The 15,921-nt window shown below is 56.2% G+C and overlaps 2 protein-coding genes across 2 annotated transcripts; one reads left to right on the forward strand and one right to left on the reverse strand.

The window, feature by feature from the left end:
* Positions 1-241: 241 nt before the first annotated feature.
* Positions 242-10,709, reverse strand: QC764_402190 (uncharacterized protein; the record flags this gene model as incomplete). The annotated part of the gene is made up of 7 exons (XM_062946501.1): positions 9,621-10,709; positions 9,014-9,450; positions 7,514-8,956; positions 6,297-7,491; positions 5,154-6,238; positions 4,923-5,088; positions 242-4,828 (listed from the first exon to the last, which is right to left on the reverse strand). The coding sequence occupies exons 2-7, from the start codon at positions 9,268-9,270 to the stop codon at positions 242-244; spliced, it is 8,733 nt and encodes a 2,910-aa protein (XP_062800108.1). The 5' UTR covers positions 9,271-9,450; positions 9,621-10,709.
* Positions 10,710-13,920: 3,211 nt separating this feature from the next.
* Positions 13,921-15,406, forward strand: QC764_402210 (uncharacterized protein; the record flags this gene model as incomplete). Its single annotated transcript, XM_062946502.1, has 2 exons — positions 13,921-14,221; positions 14,280-15,406. The coding sequence occupies 2 exons, from the start codon at positions 13,921-13,923 to the stop codon at positions 15,404-15,406; spliced, it is 1,428 nt and encodes a 475-aa protein (XP_062800109.1).
* Between the last annotated feature and the right edge of the window lie 515 nt (positions 15,407-15,921).

The following is a 15,921-nucleotide window of genomic DNA, read 5'->3' on the forward strand; positions in this document are numbered from 1 at the left end:
ATTAACAAACTAGCGACTACAAGTTAAGGCCATAAATCTATATAAGCCATTCAATCATTAACAAAAGCACACCATGAACAAAGGGAAGAATCCAAGGCATGATAATAACTTTTCCTCCAACCCAAACAAACATTACGTCCAACCCATATAGACAACATTTCTATTTCTTTTTTTTTTTTTTTTTTTTTTTCGCTTTTCCATCATTCTCAGGGCATATACACAACTTCAAAACCCAAAATCTTTACACCAACTCCTGCACCCTAGTCACCACCACCTTTTCCTCCCGCTGCTTACTGGGTGCCTTGCTCAATCTCTTCCCCCTATACGGCGTCCTCCCACTGGTAAACTCCTGCCACCTCGCACTCTTCTTCCTCTGCAACCCCCCCTGGTTATTCGCTTTCAAGCTATCCTTCTTCTCCCCCTTCTTCAACCACAACTCCCCCTTCCACCCAACTCTCCTGGCGTCAAACAGCGCCTTGTCCTTCCTCATCCCGGCCAAATGCCACTGAATCCAATACATCTGCTCATGCTCCCTAAGGTACCTCTTCCCATGAAACCCCCTAAGCACCATCTGCCTCCCGAGCAACCCCAGCTTCCTCCGGTCCTCGGCCTTATCATACATCCGCTTGGTAAGCCACTTGACATCTGTAGTCGTCAAGTTATCCGGCATGAGCAAATGAGGCGGCACCGAGCCCCGCTTGTCAACATCACCCGCGAACTTGGCCCAGGGACCAGACATGGCCAACATGGCAATCTGCGCCCTGGCCAAAGCAGTCGGATCATTAGGCGGGACAACCTCGCCGTACCTCACGGACGGGTCATCCGGGTTGGTGAGCACCAAAGCAGTCGCGCCGACAGCCGTCGCCACAATGGGGACACCCGCCAGGGCAGCCTCGGCGATGGCAAGCGGCAGCCCCTCCGAAAGCGACGAGTTCATAAACAGCCACGCGTCCTTCAGCGCCTGGTCCGGCTTGCCGAACCCCTTGAGGGTGACGTGGTTCGTCAGGCCGCACGACTCGATCAGCCGGCACATGTCAATGTCGTACCCCGGCTCCCTGTCTCTCGCCCCGTAGACCAAAAGCTTGTACTCGGTAAACCCGTACTTGTTGACGATGACGTCGGCGGCCAGGATGGCCGTCTTGATGTCCTTGATGAACTGGACGTTTGACAGCATCACCACGGTGGGGGTGTCGGTGCCGACCTGCTCGACCGGCTTGAAAGCGTCCATGTTGCTGACGCCGTTGACGATGGGGTCGATCTTGCGGGCAAACGTCTTTTTGTGCGAGAGCCGGTTGCCGTCGGTGCCGAGGTCTTGCTCCCAGATGGGGTTGAAGACGGGCGTGCACGGCAGGACGACGTCGGCGTGGAAGTAGGCCAGCTTCATGGCGAGGCCGATGCCGGACAGGAGCATGGACTGGACGGGAAGCGGGAGGGTGGACTGGGCGGGGGAGATGTTGAGGCAGCACTCTCTCCAGAGGATGGCGTGGTCCCAGATGCCAAAGGTGGCCCCCCGCTTGTACTTGAGCAGCATGCCGAACAGGCTGCTGATGCCGTGATGTGTCGACTGGAAGACCTTGGGGCAGTCCTCGGGGGTCTGGACCGAAAAGATGAAAAAGTACGAGCAGAAGATCTCGAGCGTCGCGCGAAAGTCGGTCATGGACGGCTTCTCAACTTCAAAGTAGGAGCTCGGATCAACAATGTTGTCGTCGTCGTACTCTGTCAACCAAGCCTCCACCCACGCAGACGCCACCTCCCTTGACTTCCACGCCTTGTTGTAGTCCTTGTGCTCAAAGAACTCAAAGATGCCCAGCATGGCGTTGCTGTAGTGGATCATATCCTGCTTGGGAATATGCCTCGACCTCGCCCCCTTGACAAAAAGTTTGATCAAAGGGACAAACGTGCCGGCTATGTCCCGATATGTATCCGTCACAGCAATCTTGGCGTCCACCTCCGACTCAAGCAGATTGTCAATAACCCCATGGTTCGGCGTCCTCCCGTCCAGCCCCCACAGCGGCAACATCTTCAAGCTCTGCACGCTCTTCTCCACCTGAAACCTCGGGATTCCATACTCATTCGCCGACTCGGCCAACACATGATTCCGAATCGTGCTGTGCCCATTCACCAAATCCCTCCTGCAATTGCTCACCCCCCCGGGGGAATCCGGCCAGCACCCTATGTCATTAAAAATAACCGATATCCTCTCGTGTGTGTCCCTAAAGCAATCGCCCGGCCTCATCGTGAGCTGGTTCGCATCCCTCCCCAACCCCATAGCATACAAATCCGAGTACTTGATCGGCAGCAGACAAACCTCCGAGACGTCCTTCTCAATCTCGATCGCGCTGACAATCTGCTCAATCGCCCCGTCCAGCGCAGCCTTTGCCTTGTCGAGCTGACCAGCGTTTCTCGCGCTCCAGTACTTCTTGAGCAGGGGCTCCTCCCGGAGGATGAGCTCGTCCATCCAGCAGGCCGCGATCGCGTCCAGAACCCCGCCGCCCTTGCGCCAGTGGTCCCAGAGCTCGGTTCTCAACCACCACGTCGGCACGGGCCGGTAGATGGTCTTTTGCCGTCTGTAAAGCCACGCGGCCGGGTTCAGGACCGAGATCCACGACATGCTGTGCCCGCAGAAGCGCGCCATCCGCCGGACGTGGTCGACCCGGTGGTGGATCAGCAGGTCGTCGTTCTCAAAGTAGTGGTCGTTGGGTCGTTGGAGGAAGAGCTCCTCGTGCTGGAAGACGACGGGGGGCTTGGCGACGGCTGCGGCTGCTGCTGCTGCTGCTGCTTTGGCGTTGTCCCCTTGTTCCGAGAGCAGCACCGTCATCATGACGGGGTCGCGACGGTGTTGGTAGTCGCTTGTGGTGACGTACTTCTTCCCAGCGATGGTCCTGACGACGCGGCAGACGCGGTCCGAAGGAACCCAGTTCAGCTTCTCCGAGGAGAGGTCTTCGCGGAGGGGCGTGCCCCAAAAGACGGCCATGCTGTCGGAGGACGAGTTGTCGTTGTTGTGGTGGTGGTGGTGGTTGGCGGTGGCCGGCTTGAATTCGGCTTTGAGGATTTCGTGGTTGCCTTTGGGGCTGGACTTGTAAAAGTACTGGAACGAGTACTCGATCCCGTCGTAGGCCATGGTGCCGTGGGTGACGCGTCCCTTCTTGTCGTAGAAGCACTGCTTGGTGTGCTTCTGGTCGGAAACGACCTTGCAGCTGGGGTACCGCGACTTGGTGCTGTCGCCATACGTGTAGGTGGTGACAGTGTCACCACTCTTGGAGATATCGCGCCGGGTGATGAGACGAGAGGCGTTGTCGTAGATGGCAGTGGCAAGCGGCTTGTGTTCCTCTCCCGGCTTGGTCTTGAGCGCGCCTTCAAACACCTCCAACGTCATCGAGTTCTCACCGGGTCGGGACGCAAAACCAGTCACGACCTTGCGGCGAAGCTCGGCGGTGATGCGGTCCTTGACCAGGGTTCTGGAAACACCCTTCTTGGCGAGGCGGGAGATGTTGACCAGGGCGGCATGGCGGTAGATGAGCAGCAGAGATGTGATGGCGTTCTTGACCCAGCGGCATCCTCTCCAGATGAGCGTGATAAGGTACATCAGAGGTGTGCGCATCCAGGGATAGTGCCGCAGGTTGTACCAGAGTTCTCGCTCAAGGTGGGAACCACCTCCGGAGATGATACCAACCCATTTTGCCAGCGTGACGGGGAGATTGATGATGCGGGCAAAGAAGGGAGTGGGCTGTCTGGTCTTGCCTGAGCCAGGGCCGGCGAGGATGTCATTGCCATAGTTGGGCGGAGTGCGAGTACCCAAGACCTCTTCAGTCTTGCTCAAGATGAGGTTGCAGAGCTCCACTTGGAAGTTGACGGAGGAGATGTCGAGACCCCTCTCATTGAGCCATTCCAAAAGACCGTTGGAAGGTGAGAGCTCCGCGCCCATCATGCGCTGGAACATGGAAGCACGAACAGCAGGTGGCAGGAGCTCCCACTCAGAGTCGATCTCGACGCCAAAGCAGAGGTGTTTCATCAGCATGCGCTGGGTCGTCTCCTTGACGATGAGGAGATTAGTGTAATCATCGCCAGCAAGCTGAAGCTCGATTCGCTTGGATAAGGACTCGGTGCCAAACAGGATATGCTCAGCCTGGATGGCCTGGTCGGCAGTCAAGCCAAGGGAGGCGCGAGCAATGTGATGCAGGGTAGCCTCGGCGATGATTTGAGCAGCCAACAACTCCCACGCCTCATTGCCCAAGTCCATCTCCCCAAGGCCAGCGACATCGATGTAGTGGATCTCACCAACCTGCTTGCCAATGGACACAGCATCTTCGAACCCGCCCTCAATAAACGCCGAGCGGGAGCACATGTTGACCTGGATCTGCTTGTCCTGCCACAGCTGCACCGTCGTCTCAAGCAGTTGCCTAGCCCAAGGAGCCTTGTCAAAGTTCGCCGAGGGCCGGTCAAGACTCGACCGCAAGAAGGCAAAGACTCTCTCGGGCAACCCAGCGGTAGCTTGCGTGAAGATGGGAGTACCAGGCAGGTCCCTCCAGTGGGTCTTCTCCGACGTGGCGGGGGGTGCGCCCAGGCGAGGCTGAACCAACGTGTCAGCCTCGTCAACTCGACCCTCGCCATCCTTGAACTTGGGTCTGCCAAAGTCATACACGGCCCAAATGGTCGTCGTCGCTGCCGCCGTAAGCGAGGCAACGTTGAGCGCGATGGCGTCGGTGAAGAACAAGCCGTTGCCATGAAAGACAGCGTGGAGCATGCACCCGGTGATGAAGCCAAAGATGGCAGAGACGAGAATAGCCGCCAAGTGAGACGAGGGATCCGTGGTGAAGCAGCGGTTGAACTATATATACACACCCCAGCCGGTTAAACGATGCACAAAAAGACGAGGTCTCGGGATGTTGTTGCACACTTGTCCCGCCTATGGGGAAACGTACCTGAAACAGAATCACGCCTGAATAGCCCAACAGGTAAATGTAGTACAGTTCGAGCATCTGCGCATCGTCGACGAGGGTCCAAACAAGCATCGTCCCGGTACCCATGATGAGCATCAGTCTCCGCACCAGCCGAAACAGCGCGGAGAAATAAAGCCCTCTCCGCTTTCTGTGATCTCATGGTCAGTTTCCCACTCTTTCTCACTCCCGGAGCACGGCAGATAAGGTACTCACCTCTCCCACTCCCCACTCACGCCCTCCGCCTCCCCCAAGCTCCCCAGCCTTTCGTCGCTCAAATCATACTTTGCCTTCCAGTACTCCCTCAACATGCTATCCAGCATCATCACGCTCGCGCAAAAGTACAGGATCGCGAAGCAAATCGCGTACCTCGACGTAAACGTGGTAAAGTAGTCAATCGGCGCCGAGTTGGCCGCCATCGCGATGCTCACCCACCGATCCATCAGACAAATCAGAAACAAGCCCACATTATGCCCGATATCCAGCTTGCCGTACCGAAACAGCATGAAGATGCTGTGCTCCTTCAACCCCTGCGCCATCTGCTGCTGGCGCTTCAGAGCCTGGGAAAGCTGCGAGAACCAGGCGACAGAAAACATCTCGGCCGGTTGATTGTCCTCGGTGGCGTCCTTCTTCATGAGCCAGAGGATGTAGGGCAGGCCTTTGACTACCCTTCTGATCAGAGGGTCAGGCGTGATAACCGTGTTCTTGAGGTGGCCAAAGTTGGTGCTGCCTTGGGTGATTATCTCGCGAAAGGCCTGCAGGGCGAGCTTCTTGAAGTCGTCTGGGTTTTCTGAGAGGGAGTCAGACACCGACGAGGTGCTGCTGCTGCTCTGATTGCCGGATGATTGTTGCTTCTCCAGCCGGGTCGTGTACCAAGTCAGAATGTCCTTCTCGGTAAACTTGGGCACGTTGTCGAGCCAGTTGATCCACTCGTGGCAGAGGCTGCGGTATTGGATCAGGAGGATGATCAAGAAGCCGAAGCCGACCGAGAGGTAGATTTCGAGGTCGTGGCCGTTGAGGTAGGTCGACACGATGGGGGAGATGAAGAGGAGGGGGAGGGTGCGCCAGAGGACGGTGCGGCCGGACGTGAGGGGGGTGCCGTGCTGGTGCATGGTGGCCATGATTCCCAGCACGTTCAGATACGTCGAGATCAGCACAAGGTACGCAAAATACGTAAATGCCGGCGCGACCCCGACCTTGACAATGTGAATCACCGTCCCGACAACACCCACCAGCAAGGTCAACGCAAACCCGCCAGCAAGACGCTGAACGTGGAAGAAGACCATGTTGTTGTAGGCATACTACACCTCATATGTCAGCCACTCAATCATCACAAGCAGCAACAAAAAAAAAACTCACATTGTAGAGGTAGTAATTTCCCACACTCCCCACCCAACCCGTCACCCCCGCCGAAAGCAACAAGCTGATCAACAAGGCATAACACGCCGCCGACAAATACTTCTCCCCCATGTACGCCGTCATGAACAACCCCCTCCCCAAAAACGTCAGCAGCACAATGTCCAACATGGCCGGCAGGCAAAAAATCGACAAGGCCCCAAACTCGGACGTCGCCCTCCTCATCCCCTGCACGGCCTTGAACACACTAAACCCCTGCCTCGCCGGCCCCTCAGGGTCAATCTTCCTGATCCCGGTGGACGGCTCCGGCTTGGCATACACCGTCATCAACCCCTTCTGCTCCTTGGTCAACGGCGGCGGCGGGTCAGCCGCGAGGAACTCCCGGTGACGGGCGTAGATGATCCGACCCAAAGCACGCGGCGGCATGCCAAAGTAGAGCTCACACTGCGACCCGAGGACCCAGAGCTCGGAGAAGACGGCGGCCTGGTCGGGCTGGGAAAAGACGGGGCAGTGGTCCGTCGCTTCAATGTAGACGTCTTCCAGCGCCGACTTTCGCAGCGCGCAGAGAAAGAGGAGGATGACAAACTCGGCGTTGGGGTCGACGTGCTTGCTGTCGTGGAGGCAGTCCAGGGGGTCGTAGGCGAGGGTGAGGGCCGAGTTGATCGTGTTGAGGGGTTCAATGTCGCCGACGAAGAGGCAGTGGTCGACCAAGTTCTCCATCAGCTCGTGCAATTTGAGGAGGTTGCCAAGGGAGGGAAGTCTTTTCGCGCCCAAGCGGGCAAAGTGGGAGAGGCGGTTTCGCAGGAGCTGCTCCATGGTGATGGTCCCCTCTTGATACTTGCGGGAGTGGGCGTCGTTCCACGAGGCGACGGAGGTCTCGTCGAGGAGGAGAACCCGGCAGTCGTCCTGGATGGGCCGCTTGAAGGCGTGCTCGACTTTGCTGGTTTGGAGTCGCTGCAGCAGGCTGAGGGCTTCGGCTGGGGTCGAGCCCTGGATGGCTGTCCTGATGCTCAGGGGTGCCTCTGCCGTCGAGGTGGGATCCAACGCCTTCTCCAACCTCAGCTCCTCTTCGAACCGCTCGATACGGGTCAACCCGTGGTGGGCAAACCAGGTGTGAAGGATGGTGCTGACATCCCAGGGACACCTCCGCGAGATGTACAACCTCACCCCCACCTTCTCCTCCCCCCAAAACCAAAAACTCGCTGCTCAGCCCCCAAAACTCGGCCGCATTGTCCGGGATACTAAACCCCGTCGCGAGCCCCTTGTAAACAACAACCTTTTGCTGCTTCAACCCCTCATAAAGCGCATTGACCAAGTACGGCTCGGCAGAACTCTCCTGAAAAGCCCTGAGCTGCTCAACAATCTTGTTGATAACCACCTCATCCACCACCTCCAACATCTCCAACTCCCTCAGGTGCTCCTGCGTAGCCAGCACCGCCTCGTAATGCTCAGCAGTAGCATCAACATGAAGCGGCACACACCCCAAACACGATACCTCCTCCCCCGCCCCCGTCCCGTCCCAAAACCCCACCAACGAACCCGGCATCTCATATTCGCGCCCAGCACCACCCCTCCCAGCCGTAGAGGAAAGCAGCGACAACCGATGCCTGTCCACCTCCCCCACCTTGTCGTCATCCCCCTCCCCAACCTCCACCCCCTCCAACAACACCTCTATCTCCGGCAAAAAATCTTTCATCTCCTCCAAATCTAACCCCGCCACCTCTTCTGCCCCTTCTCCAAAATAAACCCCCTTCCCCTGCCCCATCCACACCTTTTGCAAGTCCGTCGTCTCCGGCTTCCTCAAAACCTCAAACCCGCTCACACTCCTCCCCATTTCTCCCCCGTTGGGGCCATGGGCCAACACCCCCTCAAAATGCCTGGCCAGTTTCTCCCCCCTCACCACCACCGCCGGGCTGGGCCTGACATCCCAACGATCCCAAAACCCGACGAAAAACCAGGGCCGGTCGGACCTCTCCCCAAGAACGCGGGACATGAGGCTGCGGAGAGGGTAGCTCCGGAAAAAGTCACGTCTTGTTCCGTTGGGGAGGATACACGCGTTTTGGATGATCAGACCGGCCACGAGTGACAGGTCGACGTGGGAGAGGGGTTGGGAGTCTGCCAAGTCGTGGGGGAGGGTGATGAGGGTGGGGATGTCGATTTCTTGGAGGCGGGTCAGGAGGTCGTGGAGGATGACTACGTCTTGGTTGTTGTCGGAGGTGGTGGTGGAAGGGGAGGAGAGGGAGATGACGACTCCGGAGGCGGAAAAGTCATCTTTGATCAGCTTGGTCAGGTACCGGACCCAGTTGGGGAGGGTAGCTCTTGTGATGTGCTGCAGGGCGACAGAGCCGAGAATCACAGGTTTATCCTGCGAGTTGCCAAGTCCTATCCTGGGGGGGTTTGTCCTGATGGGAGAGGATGTCGAACCCAGTGATCTCAGGGGGACAATGTAAGCGTGATGAGAGGGGTGCTCATTCTCACTCCCCAAACCAGCACCACCATCCGCCAAGATGGCAGCAGTGTCCTCACCCTCGCCCTCGCCGAGAAAGTGAAGATGCTGAACCGACGACAGCAGCTTCACTTCCGTAGTGCTCGTCGACGGGAGGGACGTCAACGACCTCGACTTGTTCTTGGTTTTACTTCCCGGTATTGATGGGGGTATGTTCCTATTAGGGCATGTTAGCTTGATATCAAAACCAAGGTGGCGATGGAGGCAGACATACCTCTCTGTCCCGCTCCGTCGACGACTCCAACTCCTCCCCAACACCACCAACTGCTTGATCACAAAGTACAGCACCGGCAGCCCCAGGCACACGGCCCCATACACCAGCGTGAACACCTGCAGCGGCGTCTTGAGCCGGTCCTCGGACGGTATCACCTTGTTGCAGTAGACCTGGCGTTGGTCGGTGAGGTTCCCGTCCGGGTTGCATTCCTTGACCACCGGGTCACCCGACGTCGGTAACTGAAAGAATGAGGCCATGATGGCGATATGGCGGGAGGGTGTGACAAGCAGAAAGAGAAAGTAACAAGAAAAAAACTAGCACTAGTGACGATGCGGGTGCGTACTTGGAGATGGGTAGGTATCCCGCACACGCACACACACACACACGCACACGCACACACACACACACCGACGACGCTAACAGATGATTAGGGATTACTAAGTCATGAATAAATAGTTAGACTAGGTAAAATGACACACACGATGATAGGGAACGGTGGGATGCTGAAAGCAAGGCAAGGCAAGATAGTCTCGGTGCTGGTTGCTGGTGCTGGTGCGGTGCTCTCACACCTGCATGACAGAGGGTAGGATGGATCATGTGTACACACCGGTATTATTTCCTCCTATTCCACATTCCCCCCCAAGAGAACAATAACCGCCCTTTCCGACGGGATATCCAGAACAATCGACGACGAGATTGTTGCCGAACCTGACCCCTGTGTGCGTGTGTTTCTCGTACTATGTGTTGATTGTCGACGACGCCAAGGTATAAATTTACCTCAACCTCATCAAACCCACCACACACTTTGTTGCCTATCACTGGAGACGACGCAGGCGACGATGTTCAAGAAAACGAAAGTAGAACTTTCCCCAAGGCCAGAAACAAGGTGGCCCACGAGAATGAAGACGACGACGATCCTGCAGAAACGAAAGACAAGATGACGGTGAAGAGATAAGATGGGGTTGACCGACAATGGGGGGAGGGGCCAAGGGGTCTAGACAAGCCACGAGAGGAGATAAAAAATGGATATTAAGGGAAGGGGATGTGGTGATCAGTGTGAGCAGATCCCCATTTGTTTGTTTGACGAATGACAACGAAACCCACCCACGGCAAATTCTTGGCCCTCTTTCTGCTTGGTTACTTGGCTCCAAGATGAGCTTGATGAGCTTGTTCGTCTCGCCTCGCATGGACCCGGGATGGGTATCCATCCAGCCACAACATCCGAGGGAGACCCAAGCCTTCTTTTTTCCCCCAGCCGAAAGAGTCAAAGGAAGAGAAAAAAAAGCCTCCTGGCTGAACTAGGGCTGCCGGACACCCCGGCCGTTCATTGTGGTCACACACCACGGTGGCGGCCACCGAATGGCCAGGCGCCAAAGACTCGTCAGAAAGAAGAAGCAGTCCGTTATCCATCCCGGACATGTTGTTGTTCTCTTGGACGACTTCCGGTTTCGAAAAGAGGCTGAGACACAAAATGTGATGTAACATCTGCTTGGTTAAGGCAAAGCTTGCGGGATGCGGGTGTGGCGCCCTCACTACTGAAAGACAGCAGCTGTGCCAAAGAGAAAGCTGTCTCAGCAAGGTTCTTGGTTTTCTTGGTGCCCAAATCCGATATCCCACAGTTTTGCGGCAAATGCAAACCTCGAGTTCGGCGTCCGAGTCCAGGTCCCAAGGAGGGAAAGGGAGAAAAAAAGCGAGGAGGGGGGGGCTTGGTTGTGTCCGTCCTCGCTCGGGGACCACCACAGCACACAAACCACACAACCACCCACCTACCTACACTACCTACCTACCTTACCCTACCCCACCGAACATACATATCTCTCTTGCCCCTTGCAATGTAACAGCGGGTCTGTTCGCCAGTCAACTTCAGGGAGAGTCGACTCAGACTGAGTCGCATCCCAAAATAACGCAGAGAGTGGTACGGGTACGGAGCTAGATCTGCAACCCTTTTAGCGCATGTCCACGTGGATACACGGTGAGGGTTTGAAGTTGCACAGTTTGACTTGGTACAACGTCAGAGAAAATAAAAAATAAAAATACGGGCTCCGAATGAAATTGTCTGGTGTGCCTTTTTTGCTCTCCCTCCTTCTTTGTGTGTCTTGTGTGAGCTGGCCGAGGCCAAGCTCCGCTGTGCCCACGTTTGCCGTTCGCTAATGTATGGTGTTGGTTTTGTCGATGGGACGCAAATACAACGGATGTTCCCAAAGGGGAACAAAGGGAACAAGGGGATAATAGGCAAATAACATAATATGCATCTGTCGAGGTTTCGCCCCCACGGCCCTATTGTTTTGTCCAGTCCAGGTGTGGACAGTTCTTTGTGAACGTGGTGTCGGTGAGCTTCGTTTCTGGTAGGGCCAAGATCCAACGTGGACAACCAACGCTCGCTGTCAGCTAGTTCAGCCTGCCTTGCTTGGGCATATGCTAGCTTTCCCGCTAGGTAAGCACTGGTAAGCTAGCTGCTGCGCACTAACAACACTTCCAGGTTCCCCATAATCCTTTAGGCCCGAATTGTCATAGCAAAAACGGCCGGCAGTGTACGACAAATGGCGCCGACGTTGGCATCGGAGCGGCTGATGGCTTTTTTAGAAAAGAAAGCAAATACGATGAGAATGGGTGAGATGGGAGATTGCGCGCGCTCGGTTGTCGGTTAACGGTACGGCTCCCTGCGTGGAACGTCTGTGAGTCTCCCGTCCATGAGAGAAGAGTCGATGGGAGCTGGAGCTGTGTGTGTGTGACAGTATCGGGGGGGAGGCGCTTGGGCGCTTACCGGGGCTTTGTGCTCCCACAATAAGAATATTCCGGAACCTGGGCAAGGATCGGCACCTCAGTTGCCGGCCTGTCATCAAAAGCTGATCGGGGAGCAAGGGGTCAAGCTGATAGGCCGCTCTCCGCCATATACGCGCTAACGCACGGCGAGATCGAAGCCCCACGGAGATCACTTCTTGTGGTGTGGTTGCCAAGCCCAAGGTTGCTCTGATTGTTGACTTGGTGACTTGTTGGCGTTCCTGTCTTCCGTTTTCGAGTGACATTGCAGCTCCAGACGAGACGAGATGCAGCTTCTTTCCTGTACAGTACTCGCCGTATGTAACCCCGCCCGGCCAACGTCGAGCCTTGTCTGTGACTGTCAACCACTTGTTTCTCCACGCGGCCGTCGACTTCGTTCGTTGGAAGGAAAAGAAAAAGAAGAAAGAAATTTTCTCGTGTTGGCTTTTGGGCGTCCTGCAAGATTTTCCCCAGGTCGGGACAAATTCCGAAATGCTCGAATCGAATTGGGCGAGGCGAATCGCCTTATTCTTTGCCAAGCTCCCTCGAGGTCAAAGAAAAACAGGTACGGATACGATACAAAGGTACATCCAACCATCCAACCTCACAGTCCAGTCTGGACAATTATGCAATGCAAGGACCGTCCATCACATCCCCAATATTTCCCCAACCTCAACTCACAAAGTCTCGCCCTGATGACCAGACCTCGACTGAGTCCTCGCCCATCGGTAAACCATCTGGTCTGGTTTTGGGCGTGGGTTGGATGGCGTTTTGGCGCCATGTCAGGTTGTCATGTCTGTGAGGGAACGCTGTGCTGGTACCACAGAGCTTGTCAGATCAAGTCTTGTCCGAGCACCTTACCGGAATCATCCCAGTACCACTTCCAATGACGTGACTGCCGTCAGCCGCAACGCTCAAGTGGGACAAGCCTGAGAGGGAGAGAGAAAAAAAAAGAAAAAAAAGAGAAGCAATACGGAGTATTCGCCAAGGATTCCGTCGTGCCCAACAGGGCAGGCGGGCGAGAATATCACCATCTACTGTGTGTACAGTTTTGTTTTCGGTGAACTGTGTCCAAGGCCGTCAGCGCCAACTCGCTTAGCTTGAGAAAAGTCGTAAGAGTTTTCCTTTAAACGGATGTCACGGTTAGGTCAGCCAAGAAGCTACACACCCGGCACGGAAGGCTCTGCCTAAGAAGAGCCTCTCTTCCACCTTCTGTTCCTGAATCCCGTCCTTTGATGCATTGTTTATTCTTTTCCACAGCGGGGCCCCGGCTTCTTCCATAGCAGTCAATAGCCTAAATGGCTCACAAAGGGCACAATCGCAGAGGGCAAAGCCACGCCGCACAGCACAGGCAGGATGTGAGCTGTGCTGAAAGAAGCTTGCTGTTCCTGATGGTGTGCCTGTGTATCTCGAGTTCGAGTCCAGTCCAGTCCAGTCCAGTCCCATCCCGCACCGCATGGCAATCAGGGCATATTTGTCGGGTGCTCCCGGCCCTTGTGGAGCTGAGGAGCAAAAGACGTCAGCCCGAATTGGAAAGAATTCCGGCCGTGGAGTTGCTTTCGTGAATAGGCTGAGTAGTTGATGTGATTGTCTCTTTCTGCGGAGCCCTGTGTTTTGTGTTCCGTCGTGTTGTGGCCAGTGAAACGAAACTGAGTGGGATGAAGTCGAGACCCCAAGGCGGTAAGCCCGACCCGGGCCTCAGGAACCTTCCACCCCCCTCCTGGGTCCCCCCTGGACAGTTCTGGACAGTCTGGCAGAAGGTCTTGCCCATCCGGTTGCGGCCAATGCTTCGATTTGAACCATTGCCGCAGTGGTCGTGCATGGTGCCGTGGAAGTAGGGCTCCCGGAGTACCGGGACACATGGAGCAAAGCGAGGACTCCACTGCCCAGAATAGTACCTTGTTGCTGGCTGGCAGAGTCAGGCTGATAAAGCCGGCCTAATTTTTCCCTTTGCCGTGATTCATATGTCTCATCAGTGAGCTTTCTTCCGCAGTCACGGCAGCCCCGGTACCGTGTTTTTAAATACCAAGCCTGACATCCCTATTCTGTCCTTGCATGTTTCGTTAGCCCTATCAAGCCTCCCATATATACCATACACCCACACACACACACACACACACACACACACACAACTAGAAGCAGCAAGCATGTGGCCCGGGGATTCCATCGACAACCTACCTGTTCAACCTCCCAGCGGACTTGACGACATGGACAACGACCACTACGCAGACTCGGTGAGCTCTTCCTCGCCGTCGGATTCACCCGCCGCGAGCTCGCCGCTCACTAGTCCCGACTTATCTGAGGATGGCTTCGACATTGATCGTTCCCCATCACCACTTGGTGGTCGTGAACAAGAAGCTGGCAGCCCCAAGTTCACCCTCGTCATCGGGGGTCTTGGGTATATCGGATCACACACCGTGTTGGAGCTTCTAAGAGAGGGGCACAATGGTATTGTTCTCTCCCCCCACCTTTTTTGCCGTCTCATGCTAACCGTGCCGTCTTGCAGTCATCATTGTCGACAACCTCAGCAACAGCTACCAGACCATCCTGGACAGCATCAAGACCTTGACGGCCAAGCACTGCAAGGCCAATGGCAGGAGGATGCCCTTGATCCACTTCCACCGTCTCGACTATCGCAGCCGATCGATGCGGTTCCTCATCGAGAGCTACACGGACCTTGTCATGTCGATCGACGGCAGCGGCAGGCAGCGCATGACGTACCAGTCCCGCATCGAGGGGGTGATCCACTTTGCGGCTTACAAGTCGGTCGAGGAGTCGATACGGCGGCCGTTGCAGTACTACCAGAACAACGTCTGCGGGCTCGTATCGCTGCTCCAGCAGCTCGACAAGTACAACATCCACAATTTTATCTTTAGCAGCTCGGCGACCGTGTACGGGTCCAAGGCCAACACGGGCGAGCCGCTGCGGGAGTCGGACCTGATCCACCACGCCGAAGAGCGGGTCGACGAGTCGACGGGCGAGCGCATCGTGACGCAGCCGTCGGCGGTGGGCCTGTCGTGCCCCTACGCGCGGACAAAGTACTTCAGCGAAGCTATTCTTGCAGATGTGGCGGCCGCGAACCCGGCCTGGCGCATCGTGGCACTGCGCTACTTCAACCCCGTTGGCTGCGACCCGTCGGGACTGCTGGGGGAGAACCCGCGGGGGGAGGCGACCAACCTGTACCCCGTGCTGACACAGGTGCTGACGGGGCAGAGGGAAAGGCTAAACGTATTCGGCACAGACTGGGCGACACGGGACGGCACGGCGGTTCGAGACTACATTCACGTCCTGGACGTGGCGCGGGGCCACATCTCGGCGCTCGGGTGGAACGGCGATCGCGGGGGGACAGGGTTCCGCGCCTTCAATCTCGGGAGCGGCACAGGCACCACTGTGCTCGAAGCAGTCCGGAGCCTCGAGGCCGCATCGAAAAGGACTGTCTCACTGGACTGGGCCGGACGAAGACCAGGAGACGTTGGCGTCTGCGTGGCGTCTACCGAGCGAGCCAGCAAGGAGCTGGGGTGGTCACCGCGGGAGAGCGTCGCCCAGTGCGCATCAGATCTGTGGAACTTTGTCGAGAGGACCTTGGGGCTGCAGCAGCAGCAGCAGCAGCAGCAGCAGTCAGTCAAGGTGTGATGATGTCCATCCCGTCCTGTCAGGCCAAAGCAAGCCAAGCCAAAGCCAAGCCAAGCGACTGATTCCCTTCGAGGATGTGGTTTCGTTTCGGGATCGGGTGGATGTCGGTATTTTTTTCTTTCTTCGATGGGGTAATAATGCTAATGGGTAAAATTGGCGATTGATTGATTGATTGATTGATTTGATTGATCTGTTTGATGGAGGGTTGGTCAAGGTGGTCGTTTGACGTTGCGGTGTTTTGGAGTCGCGGACAAGGGTCGACAGCTGAGTGAGTGGGACGCGGCACACACATCTCTGCCCTCTGCCACCTGGCAGACCCAGGGCAACCTCAACTGACACACCTCACCTCACACACACCTGAAAAGGGCACAAACACACACACACACACACACACACTTTCTGTTTCAGTTCATTTTCTGTCTAAGCAGGGAAAGGGATTTGCATTGGGATTTCCTAGGTTTCCTAAAAACGGCTGCGACTGTCTTTTGTTTTCTTTTGTCATTTTTACAGTACAT

This window comes from Podospora pseudoanserina, chromosome 4 (genome assembly GCF_035222485.1).
Source record: "Podospora pseudoanserina strain CBS 124.78 chromosome 4, whole genome shotgun sequence".
NCBI lineage: Eukaryota > Fungi > Ascomycota > Sordariomycetes > Sordariales > Podosporaceae > Podospora > Podospora pseudoanserina.